Source organism: Canis lupus, chromosome 1 (genome assembly GCF_048164855.1).
Source record: "Canis lupus baileyi chromosome 1, mCanLup2.hap1, whole genome shotgun sequence".
In the NCBI taxonomy this organism is placed as follows: domain Eukaryota; kingdom Metazoa; phylum Chordata; class Mammalia; order Carnivora; family Canidae; genus Canis; species Canis lupus.
This window is the reverse complement of record NC_132838.1, coordinates 86,098,307-86,117,818: the sequence shown is the minus strand read 5'-3', so window position 1 is coordinate 86,117,818 and position 19,512 is coordinate 86,098,307. Positions and strand designations below refer to the sequence as shown.

The following is a 19,512-nucleotide window of genomic DNA, read 5'->3' as shown; positions in this document are numbered from 1 at the left end:
TTTTCAGTGTGTTTTCCTGTGTGCTAATGCAGTTTTGCACATTCGTGTGGCCTTAAACCTGTTGAATGATAATCTCCAGGTTTGGAAAGGCAGGTGTGCCTGGCCCAGACCAGGGTATGCATATTTTTGTTTTTGACTCTAAACGTCATTGATATACAGTCAGGATTGAAGTCTACTGTCTTGATTCTGAGAAACAGAAAACTTCAGTAAGCAGAATGTCCTGCTCTATAAATTGTTTATCAAATGGGTGAAAATATGTGGTGGGGGGGGCAGGGGAAGGGAAATAGTGGTATAATTTTCATCTCTTTGAAACTCAATTCCTAATTTTTTATTAGTAATTAATTTAAAAAATATCCAACAGCCAGAATTGTAGGCATAATTTTTTTAAGTTGTTAATGGGTTTCCCTTGGAAGTTGGTTACCTAGATCTTTCCTCACTGTATTTATAGATGACTGCATAACCTGATAGCAACCATCACAAGTGATATAAAACACCTAGATGGAAAATAACCGGTCTACTTATTACTCATCTTGAAATCTCAAAACCAACTACTCCGGAACATTCGACATGGTGTGTTTAAAGTCTGTATGACTAAACTTGAATAAGCAACTACTTTGTTTTGTTACAGTAAGGTGGGTTGGGGAGTGAAAATAAAGAGATGTGAGGGCCACCTGTTTGGCTCAGTGGTTAGATTTCTGCCTTTGGCTCAGGACGTGATCCCGGGGTCCTGGGATGGAGTCTGGCATCGGGCTCCCCACAAGGAGCCTGTTTCTCCCTCTGCCTAAGTCTCTGCCTTTCCCTCTGTGTCTCTCACGAATAAATAAATATCTTAAAAAAAGAGAGAGAGAGAGACATGGACTCCAGGCTAAGTTCTACTCTAACCTCACCTCTTGGAGCCTCATGTATTTATTCATACAATGAAGGGATTGGATGGTGGCCAGTGGTTTTCAAACTGTTTACTTCAGAGTTCAAGTGGTTTGGTGAAATCCCTTCAGGGCAAGGCAGGCAGAGGTAAGAGAGGGTTGCCTGGCCACACCACTAGCTCCCAGCAGAGACTTAGGGATTGTTTCATCTACACAATGGCCTTGTATATAAAGCACCCATTTGAAGGAAAAATAAATGCTTCTGTGCCTATTGACATAAGAAATAATTAAATATGTCTTTTGCCCACTTCATGATTGGATTGTTTGTTTCTTTGGTGTTGAGTTTAATAAGTTCTTTATAGATCTTGGAAATTAGCCCTTTATCTGATAGGTCATTTGCAAATATCTTCTCCCATTCTGTAGGTTGTCTTTTAGTTTTGTTGACTGTATCCTTTGCTGTGCAAAATTCATGAAATGGGCAAAACACATGAAGAGAAATCTCACAGAGGAAGACATAGACATGGCCAACATGCACATGAGAAAATGCTCTGCATCACTTGCCATCAGGGAAATACAAATCAAAACCACAATGAGATACCACCTCACACCAGTGAGAATGGGGCAAATTAACAAGGCAGGAAACCACAAATGTTGGAGAGGATGCAGAGAAAAGGGAACCCTCTTACACTGTTGGTGGGAATGTGAACTGGTGCAGCCACTCTGGAAAACTGTGTGGAGGTTCCTCAAAGAGTTAAAAATAGACCTGCCCTACGACCCAGCAATTGCACTGTTGGGGATTTACCCCAAAGATACAGATGCAATGAAATGTCGGGACACCTGCACCCCAATGTTTATAGCAGCAATGGCCACAATAGCCAAACTGTGGGAGGAGCCTCGGTGTCCATCGAAAGATTAATGGATAAAGAAGATGTGGTCTATGTATACAATGGAATATTACTCAGCCATTAGAAACGACAAATACCCACCATTTGCTTCAACGTGGATGGAACTGGAGGGTATTATGCTGAGTGAAGTAAGTCAATCGGAGAAGGACAAACATTATATGTTCTCATTCATTTGGGGAATATAAATAATAGTGAAAGGGAATAGAAGGGAAGGGAGAAGAAATGTGTGGGAAATATCAGAAAGGGAGACAGAACATAAAGACTCCTTACTCTGGGAAATGAACTAGGGGTGGTGGAAGGGGAGGAGGGCGGAGGGTGGGGGTGAATGGGTGACGGGCACTGAGGGGGGCACTTGACGGGATGAGCACTGGGTGTTATTCTGTATGTTGGTAAATTGAACTCCAATAAAAAATAAATGTATTAAAAAAAAGAAATAATTAAATATCCTCACTTAACTGGATATTTAAAGAAGCTGATTTGGGGGAGGAAGCAGTTCTTATATTTCATGAGGGTATGGGAATACTCTAATATACTTTCACATGAAACGGCTCTTGGGTAGAAGATATTTTAAATTTATTTATTTTGATAACAGACATGTTTGCTTAGCTATTATACTGGCTGCTTTAATTTCTTAGCTTTGTGGCACGCTGACCCAATATTTCTGGGAGTTGTGCATTGGCTAACTTGCCCTGGTGATTTATTAATGGCACATTCGTTAAAGCCAAGAAAGTAATTCTTAGAATTTCACTTACATTTAAACATGTGCTTTTAATGGTCAGCTAGTCATTAAGGTAACAGTCTTTCTTACTCAATCTTCCTTCACCCTCCAGTATTCTTTTTGTTTGTTTTGTTTTTGATTTCACTGTATTTTTTTTTTTTTCCATTGGGGGAGCTAAGGTATTTCTAAGACAGTAAGAATAGACCAAAATTGATGTCCTTTGCTGGCCCGATCTGGGAAAGCTAGTCCCTTGGCTCCCATCTATTCCTCTCAATTTCCTTGGAGCTTGAGATTTTTATAGGTAAGAATCATGATTTCTCTTTTTGTTCACAAAAGACTTTCCTTCATCTGTCATTATGATGGAATGAGGACTTCCACACAAGAGGACCTTTGATCATGGGTCCTCACCTACCAACACACACTTCACCCATTGGGATTCTTTTTAATCAATAACTCAAACAAAGTAGCGGTGTTCAGTTTTTGTACTTTGTAAGTACCTTATGTATATTGATTTTCTCCTCTAAAGAATGACAACTACTGGAAATCAGTACATCTGAATTTTGCTGATCATAGTGTAACATTGACACCCAATTTTTCTTTTCTTTTTTAAAATTTAATTTAATTTTAAAATTTTGATTATTTATTTTTTTATTAAAATATTTTATTATTTATTCATGAGAGACATAGAGAGGCAGAGACTCAGGCAGAGGGAGAAGCAGGCTTCCTATGGGGAGCCTGATGAGGGACTCAATCCCAGGACCCTGGGATCATGCCCTGAGCCAGAGGCAGATGCTCAACTACTGAGCCACCCAGGCTTCCTTATTTATTTATTTTTAATGATTTTATTTATTTACTTGAGAGAGAGTGAAAAGGAGAGAAAGAGAGAGTGTGAGCACGATCAGGGGGTGGAGTAGAGGGAGAGGGAGAATCAAATTCCTTGCTGAGCATGGAGCCCACCAAGGGGCTCAATCCCAGGATTTGGGATCATGACCTGAACCGAAGGCAGACACTCAACTGACTGAGCCACCCAGGTGGTGCCCCTATTTTTATTTTTTAGAGAGAGTACATGTGTGAGTGGAGGTGGGGAGGAAGAGGGAGAAAGAATGAGGATCTTAAGCAGTCTCCATGCCCAGTCTGGAGTCCAAGGCAGAACTTGATCTTGAGACCCTGAGATCATGACTTGATCTGAAACCAAAAGTCTGACGCTTAACCTACTGAACCACCCAGGTGCCCTGATATCTAATTTTTCTATTATTTAATAAATGCCTGCTAGGTATTAAGCATGATACTGTGACCTTGGACAATTTTCTTAGCTTTGCATCCTTGCATTTTCTCACTTATAAATGAGAATAACAGTACTGCTTCATAGAATTATTGAGAGGATTAGATCAGTTAAGATCTACAACACTTAGAATGATGCTGGCCCATAGTAATCATTTTATGCATGTTAGCTATTATTATTTTACTATCATAATTTCATTTATCACTCTCAACCATCCTTCAACAGAGATATTATTACTTTGGTTTTGTATGTAAGGAAACCAACACTCTGAGAGAATAAGTAATTGTTTATGTTCAGGTAACTAAGTGGTAGAACCATGATTTGAACTTGTGTAGAAAATTACTCTGATGAGATGCAGATCTCTAAGTATACTAATTGCCAGGCAAGCTCTACCAGTGGTCATGGGACTGAAAGGTTCACAGAGCAAACTAACATATTCAAATCACATGGTCTATTAAGTCAAGTTAAAGTATAGTGACAAGCGAGAGCAAAGAGATGGGGTAAATGAACATGCCAGGAAAGAATGATCATAGAGTGACGTAGTAGGCCACAGGAGCACACTTCTTGAATATTGGATATCACAATATTCACATGTTCTGTCTTTCTCATTCTACTGATGATGTAGTTAAGAGGACTGAGGTCCCCGAACACTTGGGTGGTTCAGTCAGTTGAGCATCTGACTCTTGATTTTGGCTCAGGTCATGATCTCAGGGTTGTAAAACTGAGCCCCACATGAGGCTCTGTACTGGGCATGGAGTCTACTTAAGATTCTGTCTCTCTCTCCATCTCCCTCTGCCCTCCCATCCTTGCCACTTGAGCATCCATACACATTCTTTTTCTCTTAAGAGAAAGAAAAAAAAAAAGAGGACCAAGGTCCCAAAGGGCCCCACAGAATGAAGATGATGGGCCAACCATAGGCATCTGCTCTATCAGAATGACACAGAGCAAGTATGTTTGACTATAGTAATACCTTGTCAATTAGCCTGTTGAAATGCTACAGTTGTAGCTGCTTTTCTTGAGCAGAACACAAGCTAGGAGAAGAGAAACACATTGGATGACACCAATGCATGGTCAATTTAGTGGTGACAGATAATCAGTCCCAGAGTGATAGGATCATAAGTTGGTCCTTCCAACCACTTCTAACCTTCTTATTTGTTCATCGTATTTTCCATCTACTTTCTGTCTTTCTTTGTCAGGTATTACAGGTCACTAACTTACTATCTGTATGGGAACACATCTTGTTAATTATGCCTATGTATCACACGCTACAGGTTTATTTATTAGCTATACTTAACATATCCTGTGTGCCGAGCCAGCTACAGAATTTGCAGGATCTGGTGCAAAATGAAAATGTAAGACCCTTTGTTAAAAAATAGTTCAGAATTTCAATGATTAAGAATTTCAAGATACCAATGGCAGAGCATTGAAGTGGGCACTGAGCACACATGGGGCTTTGTGTGACTACATAGCCCCAGGCATACCAAATTTACCCTGCCTAGGAATTTCATCTGAATATTATGAGCCAAGAGCTTTCTTATTGTCTATGTTTAATTCTTTTAATCAGTTGCATCCATTACAGTAGCATAATGGAACAGTCTCAAATAATTCAGCAAACTCAGCTTAACAGAACCAAGTCTACGTTACTCCAAAGACTGTTCATGCCCTACAGTTGGGGTGTTCTTTTCCAATACTATTTTGAACATGTGATCCCTATGTTCAAGGCCTTCAATACCTCTCCAGGAATTAACAAAGTGTACAAGCTTTTACTTAACAAATCAGTGAAAAAAAATCAGTGAGCTCTACAGTCTGGATTTGCAATCCGAAGTCCAGTTTCTTTTCCAAATAATTAGTTACTGATGATGGTGACCATGAGGTTTGGAGATGGGACAGTATCATCTTCAGTTTGTTTTTTGTTTTTGTTTTTGTTTCGGAGTGTCTATTATGTATCAGATCCTATGCTAGAAGATGCTGAACACATTAACTTTTTAAATTCTCATAAACACCTTGAAAACAGAAAGCTATCCCTATTTTACAGATGAGAAAGCTGAAACTGACAGAGGTAAAGTAGTCTCACACAGCTAGTAACCGTCAAGGTGAAGATCAAATCCAGATTTCTCCATCCCCAAACCTCATAGGTTCTCTCTACTGGGCCACACCACTTCTCATGTGAACCATGTTTTCCAGGGAAATGACTAATTTTCAAATCTAGACATTCTCACTTCCTTCAGGTATCCTCTCTACTTTTCTGCTATTCTTCTTCTTATCTTTCTTCCAGTTCTACCTCCTTCATGAATTATCCTCTCTCCTCTGAGGTCCTTTCTCTGCCAACTGCTATAGAAATAGAACTCAAATAGAGTTGACAGAGCCTTTTAGGGGTCTGCATGAATCTGTCAATAAGAGGCAAGAATGTGCTATTAAAAGGCCTTGATTTGTAGCATTTGCCGATTTCCATGGTGTAAATACTCCCACTATGATCAGTTTCAAGCTACTAACAGTTTAAGAATTAGTTTACAAAATCCCTGAAAACACAACAATCGGTAGCTGAATCAGCTCCAGTGCATCTTATTTAAAAATAATCAAGTCTTGTTTGGGATCAGAAATCTTTTCTGACTTAAAATTCACATTTGAGTTCACCTGTCCCAGCTGCCTGTCTTATTTTCATTGCATTAGAATTAATCTTTCCTATTAAATAAGAACAATGTTCCTGACAACTCCGTTTTGGAGATAGCCTGTTAATACTTGCTGTGCTATTGTGAGTGGTTAGAAAATCACTGTGGGTAATTTTAATAATATTTCTCAAATAATATTTTGAAATTCTCCCTTAAAGGATTCTGATAGAGTTCACATGAGAAAATTGTTTGTTTGTTTTCTTTTTCTTTTTACTTGAGATTTGAAACTTTTTCAGTTGCTAAGGAAGTCAGCTCTGAGATACTGGAGATCAATATACTTTTGCCTACCAAAAGTTCTTTATTAATTACATGATTTATTTAATCTTTCCTATCTACACTGTATCATTTTGTCAGAGTTACCTGGAGATGGTCTATTCTTCACCTTGGTTTTGCAAGCTTTTTAAGTGCCCCCCTGGACTCCAGCTCCCATCTCTTTTAGAGAGTTGTGAAGGCATTTATGGCTCTTGTACCAACCTCAAAATTTCAAATACCCGCCTCATTAAAACAGCCTGAGATTCTGTCCAGATGGTTGATGGAAGGGTAATTAATGGTCATTGGAAAATGAGTCTAAAATATGCTAATATTCAAGGTTGCTCACCAACTCTTGGCAATCAATACTCACTGCCTTTCACAAATATCTGCTTATTTAGAATTCAAATAACCTCAAAGCTAAAAAAACAGGGATTTTTTCCCCCTGTACACCATAAGATAATAATTATATTAAAAAGTAAATAGAATAAAGTTCTAAAATTTTCCTCTAGGTAGATAAAATGTGGTTACTATCCTCTTTTTAACTGCATTTTATTGTACACTACTTTCCTAGAGTATTATCAGTCAATATATTACAGATGATAAGACACACTGAATTAGTTTTCCCACGTTGTCAGAGTATCCTACCCTCCAACCATTTTTTGATAAATAGCAATTTACCTAAGTTGCATTCTTTAGAGTGTCAGCTGCTGGTGACAGCTAATTTTCACAACTTGTTATTAGACTATCCACAGATATATTATCTCTGAAAGGTGATTAAGAAGAGAAATTCACTAATTACCACTTACAATGATCTAGAAATGCTTTTAAATATGTTTGACATAATACATTAACAGTAAGAGGAAAGCAAATGTGTACATGATAAGCACAGAATACGATTAATTTGAGAAATGGGCCTTTTTTGTTTAAAAGAAGTGTCATCCAGATCTTGAGTAAGATACAAATTCTGAAAGCAACCCTTTATCAGGTTTATAAGAGGATAATGAAGGAATATTTGAGGATATTTTTATGTAAATGACCAAGGAATAGCAAGTGAATTATTACTTTGGGGGATTTAAATAAGCTTTGTGCTGTAGAATAAAAGTGGCTAAATTGGGGATTTAAATAAGCTTTGTGCTGTAGAATAAAAGTGGCTAAGCCTTATTAACATGCATGCATATGCTACAGTAAATATTTGGAGAACATTATATTAGAATATCATGACAAATTAGATGGGAGGAAGAAAGGGGAATAGTTTTATATATTCAATGTAATATATCTAAAATTTCTTTCTATAGTCCTGAAAATTAGAGATTTTTAAGTACTATAAATCACTTTTTTCAAATAGTTGTTAGTTATGTGTTTACAGGATACATGCATGAATTTACACATATATGTATATGTATACATATGTCCATGTATTTTAACATATACATACACATACATACTGGGATAGCTACATAAGGACACACGACTCTCTGGATGAATTAATTTTTCATTTTATACATATCCTGTTATAGTGTTTCTTGACTAGTGCTTGGTCACAAGGATCAGAAAAGCTTAGGAAATGCAAGAAAACAGTGAAAAGGAAGATTTCAAGTCAACTGAGTAGAAAGCCAAGTTCATATAGAAGCATAGAATGCTCTGTGAATGACCTTACATAGGTTAGTTGTGTTGCCAAGTGTTTAGGACAGACCTCCCGATCTAAGTTTGTCATGGAGCAAGCAGTCAAGTTTACTAGGTTGTCTTGATTATTTGCAGAGCTCGCTAAACTGCCATCATTTGAAATTTCTTGCCCACTCATGGATCAAAAGGCAGAGCACACTGTTCCAACAAAAAATTAAGGCTTTTTTTTTTTTTTTTTTTTAGCACTCCTAAATATCATAAGACAGCATTTTGAAAACCTGTTTCATAGCACCTAGAAATGTTAAGCATAGGGTAGAAACGTGAACACCCAGGTATTTAAAAAAAACAAAAAAACACCCAGGTATTGTGCAGAATCATTTTACCCAGGCTTCCAAAGCAGAATGGCTTCTCTCACTCTGAGGCAATGCCTTGTAAATCCATCTGTTTACAGTATTCAGAATTTATTGCACATGTTTGATTCAGATGCACGTGAACCAAGCAAAATCAGCATGGCCTGCCCACCAAGTCGTGTCAGTGGCCTTGTGAAGAGCTGAATGTAAGTCTATCTGATAATATGAGCTTGTATATGTGCTCCATGGTGGAAATATCTCTTTTGTTAGAAAAATTCCTACCAACTGATGCCTAGAATGCCTTTCTCTGCCTACTTGAATTCTATCAGCGCTTCAATGCCCAGTTTAATTCTTATCTCATCTACATCTTCAAAAGCTCTCAGGCCTCCAGTGTCCTCTCTCTTTTCACTTTAAGGCTGTCAAGCATTGTTACATAACAGTTTTATGGACCTATATTTCATTTTCCTTAATGGAGTTTAAACTTCAGAAAGGAATCCACATTTCTTTTATTTCTTTCAAAGCATTTTACACATTGCTAAGAACAAACACACTCAATAAATGCTTGGAAAAAAATGGCTAAGTGTACCAAGTACTGCTTTACTCATGTCCTCTCTACTTTTTTTGTGCCCCTGTGCCAATCACAGGAGGTAGATAATGATGTTATTCAGGGGAAACTGAGGGCACTAAGCTCAGAACCCAGCCAAACTGGGACATTTACTTTTTGGGTAAGCTTGGATCCTGATTTCATTAATTTAATCCTCAGTTTTTCATCTCTGAGATAGGGATAACAGTAGTAGTTGTCACCTTGCTTGGTTTTGTAGGGATTGAATGAGATGATGGACATAAATAGTGCTTGGTACATGGCAAGTTAGTTATATGTTAGCTAACATCACCATTACTGTTACCGATCACATTTTACAGGTGGGAATGCTTAGTTGGGATCCATAAATCTCATAACTTTCCCAAAAGCACACAGCTAGTGTGTGACAGAGCCAAGATTCAAACCCAGGTCTCAATGATAAGACAGAGATAATAGAATTGAATAGAATATAGTCATATTCAAAGGAGAGAGATCCATTTTTGGCTCTTAGCACAGAGACACCCCAGCTGACCTGAGCTCTCTGTAGCAACACAGCCCGGCTAGAGCAAGACTCAGGCTAGAATTCACCCCTGTATCCTCTCGGGCTGAGTCACAACTAGGGCTTCCAAAACTGAACACATCAGGTCTCAAATTTGGGGCTGAATCCTCTCTTGCTCATTTAGTGGCAAGAACAATTCCCACTCTTCCCACATCTCATCATCTGATGGGAAACGGGCTGGCTTTCTGAGCAGTTTTGCCTGGGAATATCTTGTCCTTTCTCAGCTTTGTAATTTGGAGGCTTAGGCATAAAAATTGAAGTCAGCACTATTAGTACTACTGTTGTTAATAATAGTTCCTATTCATAGTGTTCTTATGTTTGCCATGGACACATTACATGTGTTATGACTAAACATATTGCATGCATTAGTTCCCATAAAACACACAGCAGCCCCATGACAGAACTATTAGTATCTCCATTTCATAAATGATGCAACTGAGCATCCAACCATTACCACCACTGGCACCAGCATCTCCTTTATTAAAAAGCAGGTATTTTAAATCATCACTTCCAGTCTAATTATGGAGTTTTATTATCTAGGAGGCCTGTAGTCTTCATTTCCAACCTCTGTGCATAAGAGTAGCTTCCAAACTCTGCAACTTTCTTTCAATTACTCAGTACTATTTTAGGAAAAGTCAGAGTTTTGACTTTGAGTCAATTTAAAATGGTCACTTTTTTTTTTTTTTTAAACAACAGCGTTTACTAAGAAAAGACTTCTCTTTCTTCTGATCCCTTTACTAAGAAGTGTCCATGAGTGCAAGTTTTGATTACAGTTGCCTTAAAGACCAGTTTTGAAATGTCTTTCATGTACTTCAGCAATGCATTGGTTGCTTAATCATACTATCAAACTGAAAACAAGAGGGAAGAAGAGTCAACTCAACCTAACCCAAACAGGGAACACGTTGGGATGAGAATGTGTTAGAGGCAGCATAGCATGTCCTAACTCCCCCGTGTAATCAGGGCTGTATCATGTGTTGCAAGTAAATTATCTATTTTGTAAGTTAGGCCAAATGTGCTCCTTCAACTAACTGTGAAAGCATTCTTGAAAGCCCATGAAACCTTATTATTCTAATTACCAACACAAGGGGTTGATAAATGAATTATGAGGCCAGGTATTATTGCCATTAAATAGATCTCACTCAATTATTTATCCCTGGGTCTGGGGTTACAGTGCAGGGAGCTGTGCATATCGTACCAGGGCTGGTTTGAGCTCCAAGACCTGGAGACCGGATTACAGACTTGGCAGGCGACTTTTGTTGAATGCAATTCAAGGGAATGACACACATCTTTCTGTCAGACATTTGGATGGTTTGAAGCCAATAGATATTCAAAGTTTATCCACAAAATCTTACTCATATTATCCGTGCAAAAAATATCCCTTTATATTATCCAGATAAGTACAAATGGGTAGGAAGATGCATTAACTATAGGAAAAATAGAAAAGTTTTCTTGCGTTTTAGTTTTCAAAGGCTGTGCTCTTTATGTTCTTGGATTCTGATATCTGTAGTGGGCACTCTAGTGTGTTAAGTACCTTTCAGTGCTCATCTCTGTATTGGATATTTCCCTTTTGTATCTTGTTTCTAATCACACAATGAAAGATGCTGTCTTCTGGTTAAGAAATCCATTATTGGAGAGGATGGGATTGAGTGGTTCTAGATTTTTTCTTGTTGTTGTTGCTTTTTATCCTGAATTGGTGCCCCTCATTGCAAAGGTTAGCCGAGAAAATAGTGTTAAGAGACGTTCTTTCACTAAGTCACCAACTTCTTCCTATCCCATGTCCCTTCTTCTAGACCAGCAAGCTGCAAAAGTGCTTCCTTATAACCTGAGAGCATCCTCTAAGGAGGTTCAAGAATCTATTCTTGGTAAAAAAAAGCAAACAAACAAACAAACAAACAAACAAACAAAAACTATTCTCATCCCACCCCGTAAACTCTGGCTTTTTTTTTTTTTTAACTGCACCCCCTAGACTTTTTGTTTATCTTCTTCTTTTTTAAAGATTTGATTTATTCATTCATGAGAGACACACACACAGAGAGAGAAAGAGTGAGAGAGAGAGAGAAAGAGGCAGAGACACAGGCAGAGGGAAAAGCAGGCTCCTGTGGGGAGCTCCATGCGGAACTAGATCCTAGGACTCTGGGATCACAACCTGAGCCAAAGGCAGACACTCAACCCCTGAGCCACCCAGGGGTCCCACCCCCTAGACTTCTGCTGAGTTGATTCCTTTAGCAATTTTGACAAGAGTGGGCAATGGGGAACAAAAGGAGCTAGAATGACTCTTCAGGTATCCTTATGGTATGAAACTTGGTGGAAGGCCTTTTGGAGAATGGAGGAGGGGGGAAGGCATTAGGGAAGAGAAGAAATTTCCACCCGAGATTACATAATATTGAGTGAAGTCCAGGTTTTTATCTGAAAACCAATGTCAGAATATGTATGTTGAGGGTAGGGTGAGGTAGTACTTGAGAGAGCAATATGAAACTATACCTAGCATCAGGAAAAACTAGTCATTTGAAGAAACAAATGATAAAATCTTGTTTAGATTGCTCTAAGGAAAACTATATTTATAATAACTGACAAAACTCTTATGAATGCCATGTGAATAGGTTTCTATATTATTAGATGAATTTATGATTAATTTTGTGGTGATTTTAATTTGTTTATAACCCTGACTTCACTCTCTCTCTCTCTTAAATCTTGCTAGTTTAATGATCCTATAACATAATCATCAGTTCACAAAATTAAAAATCTTGTCAGAAATATGAAGTAGAATAGCTATTTCTTTATACTTATGGCTGTTTAGAGCAGTCATGTTTTCTAATTGGCCACTCATCTAGAAAGTGATGTAACTCTAAAAAACCAAACTGAGCATCTTTTAAATTATCTGCTAAGTAGCTAGAGTAGCAAATATGCCCGTGAAGTAGGCACTTTACATTTGAAAAACAAATTTTGATGTTCCTAATAGAGTGATTCTCTATTTATATATGTTTATTATAATAGAATGATGTGGTGATTCCTACGTATACTTGGTTTTATGAATTTCAAGATTCTTGATGCCAAATAATTGAATTATAGCCAGTTTCACTATAACACAATATGTGGGTTCCTAAAGCCCATCAAACTGCAAAATAGGGCAGTGAAAACCACAGGGCTTATAGGAAAACTGGGGGTAAGGGACTAATAGTCAGAAATATCATCAGTGACACATTAAAAAAGATAGGTATAAAATGGCAGCAACATTTTACACATGCTAAATGGGTAAGAAATACATAAATACCAAAATGAATATGGCAGTTACTTTGAAAAAGATCTGATGTTTGCTTGTGGAAGTGGTTTTCACAGGTCTGTAATTTGTGATGTATTGTGACATTTGGAAGGAAGTTTTATAAGACCAGCTGTGAATGGATATGGCTTTTCTAACACACGGAGTGCAGTGAGGTAGCTGGGTGAGGTGTGTACATTTTGTGTATACACTGCTAGGTTTAGCTGGATGCAACTCTCTGCATTTCCCTAGTATTTCTTGTAGAAATTTAAGCAAACGCAAAATTTGTGGTATGCTTAAATTGCTCTGGATTGTATCAATCCTGTTACGACAGATTTTCAGTTTTGAAACAAGTATTACAGGAGAATCCACTGTGTAGTAATCCCTCCAACACTTTCACGTTTATGATTTCTCCTTCTTCTTGCCACCACTGGCCAGGCAGGGAAACTATTGCTCCCTGGTTTGTTTGTTGGGGAATCCTGATGTGTTAAAAGCCACAAAGTAACCAAGGGAAATTGTGCAGATCTTTCTCACATGTGTGTGAGTCCTGGGCACATGTGCTTTCCTCTGAGAAGTAGGACCTCCTGAACGTGTATACAGAGAGGGTCAAAAGCCTGGGTAAGGTCACAGAGACAAATCACAGAGGCTGAGTTAGAACTCAAGTTAGAGTCAAGGTTAACTTAGGTCAGTAAGATTTTTTATAAGTTTATTTATTTATTTATTTTTAAGATTTTATTTATTTATTCATGAGAGACACACACAGACAGAGAGAAAGAGAGGCAGAGACACAGGCAGAGGGAGAAGCAGGCTCCATGCAGGGAGCCTGACGTGGGTCTTGATCCCGGGTCTCCAGGATCAGGCCCTGGGCTGAAGGCAGCGCTAAACCGCTGAGCACCCGGGCTGCCCCTGATATTTTATAATTTTATAAACATCTGTGAGGTGCTGTACTCACTCCTACCATATCATCTCTATGACATATAGTTAACGCTTGAACATGACATGTTTTCTTGACTGCATCGGTGTAGAAACCCGGCCATGAGAGTGCTCAGTTTGTACTTTTTGATGTGGCTTTATTAAACATTTTAGAATGTGTAGAATGCCTTAGAAATCATTTACAAATTAATATTTGTAGCTCAGAGGTCATGTCAATGTCAAGGCATTTGATGACAAGGTCAGTCTAGAAACTCTTCCCATTTCCAGGGGTCTGCACTATTACATTTCTGAGAAGACTCATGTAGAGGAATGCAGTCCCAAAGTTTAGGAATGACTTTGGTTTTTGAGCATTAATTACTATGGAAAATACAATTATTGGCTACTCCCCTGTCTCTATGCATCCTAAGTTGTGTCATTCAGCTCCACTTCCAGAAGGTTTAGTTTTATTAAGCATCTCCTCTGCTCAAAGTAGTGGTCAGTGCTGTGGGGGATACAAAAGGACAAAATATTGTCCCTGCCATCAAGGAGCTCATTTGGAGGCTCTGTATGATAACTGAAGAGAATCTATACTCTGTTGCATTTGTGTTTTTTATGGCATAATATGGGTGGGTGCACATGCACAGGTGAGTTACTGGCTCATTCAGCAAGTGCATGTTGGGTTTTCGATCACTGGATATTATAAAATCATGAGTTTAGCACTGTTCTGAGGAATACCTTACCAAAAAAATCCCTCACTGACCTTTCATTTTATAAACATTTACTTTGTGTGTTAATGAGCTTACTTACTTAGTCATATGTGGAAGGGTCTTGTTCTGTAAAATCACACATTCGAGGCACCATCCAACTGACAACAATGTTGTAGCTGTAGAAATACAGTCCAGGTTTGGGTTATCCTGGGTGATATCCTTTACGGCCCCCAAAAGGTCAAGACAAGCCTGGGCCACCTCTGTTTTTAAAATTCTTTTCCTATGTCAAACATACAGCAAAAGCTAAATTGGCCAAACAAAGTTACAAAAATTGTAATATATTTAACATTAAAACTCCTCCATTTTCAGGAGTTGATGCTTTTCTACACACACACAAAGACACTAATGTGACTATTGTAAATGTTAACTATTGTGGAATAATGTTCAAGTTTATATTTGAAGCCCTTTCAGAATATGAGGCCAAAAGTATTTCCTTTCCTTTTCCTTCTTCCCTCAACCCCATTTACTGCACATAATATGGTTTTTCTCTTTCAAATCATAATTGGTTTTATGCGATACCAGGTCAGTAGGTGTGTTCAATGTCAGTTTGTCCTAACTTCTTGGCCCTATTTTTTTTAAAAAAGCAATGCTTAAAAAAGAAGAAAAGAAAATATTTTAAAATAAACATTCTGACTGCCAAAGTCTGAAGTCAATTTTGAGTTCAACCTTATATGTGGTAGAAATGGAAAAGAATTAGCATTCTCTATTTTGATGCTTAGCATAAATTCCTTGCTTTTTGATGACTCCTGCTGATTAATAAGTGAGACTAAAATATCTTATTCTTCCCAGCTAGAATTAATAAGCTTTAACATCATTTACAGGTTCCTGAGCTTGAAATAGAGCTTAAACTCATGTGCTAAGGGTCTAGAAGAAATAAGGCTGAAAACCCAATAAAATGAAATGTCCACTACCTCTGTCCTATGATTCTCAACCTATATCTCCCTTAACCCTTCTTTTGTTTTATTTTCTCAGGGAAGCAAAAAAATTTGTGAGTGAAAATGAAGGAGCCCTTGGGAAAGGGAAGGGAAAGCGGTGGTTTGCGTTTAAGATGATGATGGCCAAGGTAAGCATTTTCACAATCCACTTTTGTTGATGCCATGCATTCTTAGGGGCAGCCATATTGATTCCAAGGGAAAAAAAATTGATTCTGTTACGCGAGAGGGAAAATGTCTTACACTTTCTATGTATGAAGCATGTACAGACATACAGTATATACACAGAGTATCTATATTGAAATTTGGGACAGAGTGTGATTCAGAAAACAAACAAACAAGCCCCAAAACATTCCTTAAAGGCATTAAAATGAAAAATAAGGTGAGAAACATTGACTTATGGCAAAAGACTTACTTGTGTGATTTTCTCACTCCTAAATGGCAAAGACAGTGCCCTTTTCATTTTCATTCCCTGATACTTAAGGGGTACTGGGTCAAAGTTTCTTTCTTAAGTTTTAGGGCCATACAGCTCTTCTCTATCAGGAACATCAACTATAAATTGAATAGAATGTTTATATACCAATATAAACATAGATTCTTAGAAAAGACAGAAGAGAAACTAACATTTATTTAGTTTTTACTATATGCCAAGCACTGAACTGAATCCTTCAATGAAGTTATCATATTTAACTCTCAAAGCAAAGTAGGTATGGTGGCATTATTATCTGTTCTTTACAATTGCTATGCCATTTGTAAGGTAAATGCATTTTCCTACAGATGGGATTTTGTGAATAGAATTCATATATCTTAAATATGAAATGTAGGTAGAAAGATTTATGACATATATCAGAGATTTTGTCTGTTTTTATAATTTAAATGAATAGAATCATACAGTATTTATACTTTTGTTTCTGGCTTCTTTGGTGCAGTATTATATTCATGAGATACAACCATGTTGTGGTAGTTGTGGTAGTTATCGATGTGTTGTATTCTGTTGTATGAAGGTACTCCAATTTATTCATCCATTCACTTGTAGATGGACCTTTGGGTTGTTTCTAGTTCAGATCGTCTTTTGAACTTTAGGCTTGTCTCATACTGTTATTTGGGTTCTACATTATCTCGTCATAATGTGCTCTTATGCAAAGTTATCTGCCCCATTCCCATTCTTCCTTTTGTGGTCCTCTTGACCATGGATGGCCCAACATTGTGGAATAAAATGGGAGGAAGTTCTTTTATGAAAACTAATGTATGATTTTTTTCTTCCTCCCTTTTCTATGATACTTTGTCTTCCTATTTAATTAGCTGCTCTACTTATACCAGAATAAAAAGTGTCCTATGTCATAACACTTACCATCCTGTATTGAAGTTACTTGTTTATGTACTTTAGTAGACCCACAAGCCCTTCAAGTCAGGAGCCATGTTTTGTTTATATTTCATTAATTTCTTCATGTAATGATTATTTAAGTAAACACATATAATTTGCCTATCACCTAATATTAGGTGCTAACTCAGTCCCTTATTGTCTGGTAGAATAAACAGATCTTTCTCAGCATATTTTCTATAAAACAGGAGATCCATAAAAGTTTTTTTAATTGAATTGGGGTGGGGGTGGGTGAGGAAGAGGGAGGCAGGTAAAACCTACTATTTTCTCTTTTTACACAAAGCCTTATGTGGCACCAGAGAGATCTTTCCAAGCTCATCATCTTGTGATATTTTGGGATGGGGGTGGAAGATAGACATCTTGGCAAACAAGAGACTGGGTTTTACTGTTGTATTTGACTTTCTTTTCAGAAATGGGCAAAATTTCTTCGTGATTTTGAAAACTTCAAAGCTGCTTGCGTCCCGTGGGAAAATAAAATCAAGGCAATTGAAAGTAAGTGCTCATGAGATCTCATTAGACAGGGAGGTTGTTTCATAAGCCCATCAGATGCCTTTCTCAATTTCTATACTATTGGAAATATTAAATACAAGAAAATGAACAAACACAAATAATCATTTTTTTACATTCTCTTGGTTTACTGTGAAAATTTGCGAGCACTTACCAAGCACAGCACTGGAGACCCCACATCTCTTTCCCTAAGTCAGACCAAAACACTCTTGTCCTAACTTTGTTTTCTCTTCTATGTGGGGAAGTCAATAGTGTGCGCAATGACATTGAATCATATATATTACTGGGAAGGCAGCAATTTTATTTTGGCAATGAACATGACATTGAAAATATATACTCTTGTGAGAGGGAGACAATAATCAAAATGAACAATGTCTAAAAAGAACGAAGAAATCTTAAAACCTCATTTTCAAATCTGAAGTAGAATAAGTAATCATCATCCAGGAACTTTCTATGTGAATATTATATTGTGCCTTCATTTTATACAGTGTTTGTAGGGTATAGAGAAGTCAGGAGAATATACTCTATCAAAAGCCTACTTAGAACAGTGCTCTAGGCTTAGAATAAGGCAAATAAAATTTTTATTTTATTTTTTTATTTTTATTTTTTTTTCAAATAAAATTTTTAAAACAATAAGTATAATAAATAATTTTTTAAAGTAATGAATATTTCAAGAAAAAGGGATAATTTTTCAAACAATTCTGAGCACAATCTTGCCATATTTTGGTTTCTGAGAGTTTGGCTAGGCTATGATTTTCCTCCCTGACTTTACTGATTGAGAGGCAGGTTTTCCTGCTGGTTAAATGTGGCATTGCATAATTAAAATGGAGGCTCCATAGGGAGATAACAGAGTTGATAGATATTTCATGGACATGATTGGGCATGTTTTAGGAGTGCCTATCCTGAGTCCTCTGTCTCTCATTATCAAGTGGCAATGAATTAAAAATACATCAACTAATTAATTGCACTTCCTCCCACATATTCCTGTATCACCCCCCATCATCGCTTTTTTTCCCTCCTTAACACTTGCTATCTAAAATACCGTGTTTTCAATGTAATTTTTAAATGTAATTTCACTTCATTTCATTTTGTATTTATTCCTTCCAGTAGACACGAAAGCAGAGGTTTGGTTTGCTCCTAGATCACCAGACCTAGAATATGCTTGACCTTAATAAGTATGTGTTGAATAAAATTAAATAGCAGATCTTCTTCAAATGCTTACCATTCTGAGAAAAGGAATTTAGACCCATCAGAAAAGGAGAGACACCACGGAATCCTTAAGTTTCAAGTATATAGATGAAATGTGGTACCAGAAGACCATTTGAAACATTAAGGTCTTGATACAATTTGTGTGAAAAGAACTCTGGATTTGGTTCTTACTTGCTGCAGATTAGCCATTCAACTCTGAGGCGGTCATTTAATCTCTCTGGGCCTCAGTCTATTCATTTATGAGATGGTAGGGTTGAATCTTGATCAGTCATGAGATGTATTCCAAGAAATTTGTAGTAATTGTTAAAATATGTACATTTGCAAATTCTTTATTTTGAAGGTCCACTAGAGCAGGTTCTAGCTTGTCTCAATACAAATGTCATCCCCATATGTGTTGCAGTAGCCTATCTTAAGTGGGACAGAAACAGATGGAATTATTTTTATTGCCAGAAATTTCACACAGGAATGAGTGACACATACGACTACCATGTAGCATGTGTGTTACTGTGGGAAAGAGGGATTAAGAGCCATCAACTAAACTTTTAGTTATCTTCCTTCATCCCCAATTCCTCCAGAAAATTGGGCACAGTCAGCTGGATAATTCCAGCAAATGTGAATTATTTTCTCTTCCATACACAATTTCTGATTTGTTTAGGTCATCCTGATTTCTCCACCTTTAATGGTGCTTTGCCTCACTGGGGAGAATTGATCCTTATTTTCTATTCCATCAACAATTGCCACAATCGC

General features: G+C 37.4%; 1 protein-coding gene across 1 annotated transcript in view; it reads left to right on the top strand.

Moving 5' to 3' along the window:
• The window catches only part of TMC1 (transmembrane channel like 1), a 118,405-nt gene that overhangs the window by 28,867 nt on the left and 70,026 nt on the right, over nucleotides 1-19,512 (top strand). The window contains exons 5-6 of the mRNA XM_072779409.1: nucleotides 15,709-15,799; nucleotides 17,460-17,541. Coding sequence (XP_072635510.1) covers nucleotides 15,709-15,799; nucleotides 17,460-17,541 — 173 coding nt within the window. The remainder of the gene's footprint in view (nucleotides 1-15,708; nucleotides 15,800-17,459; nucleotides 17,542-19,512) is intronic.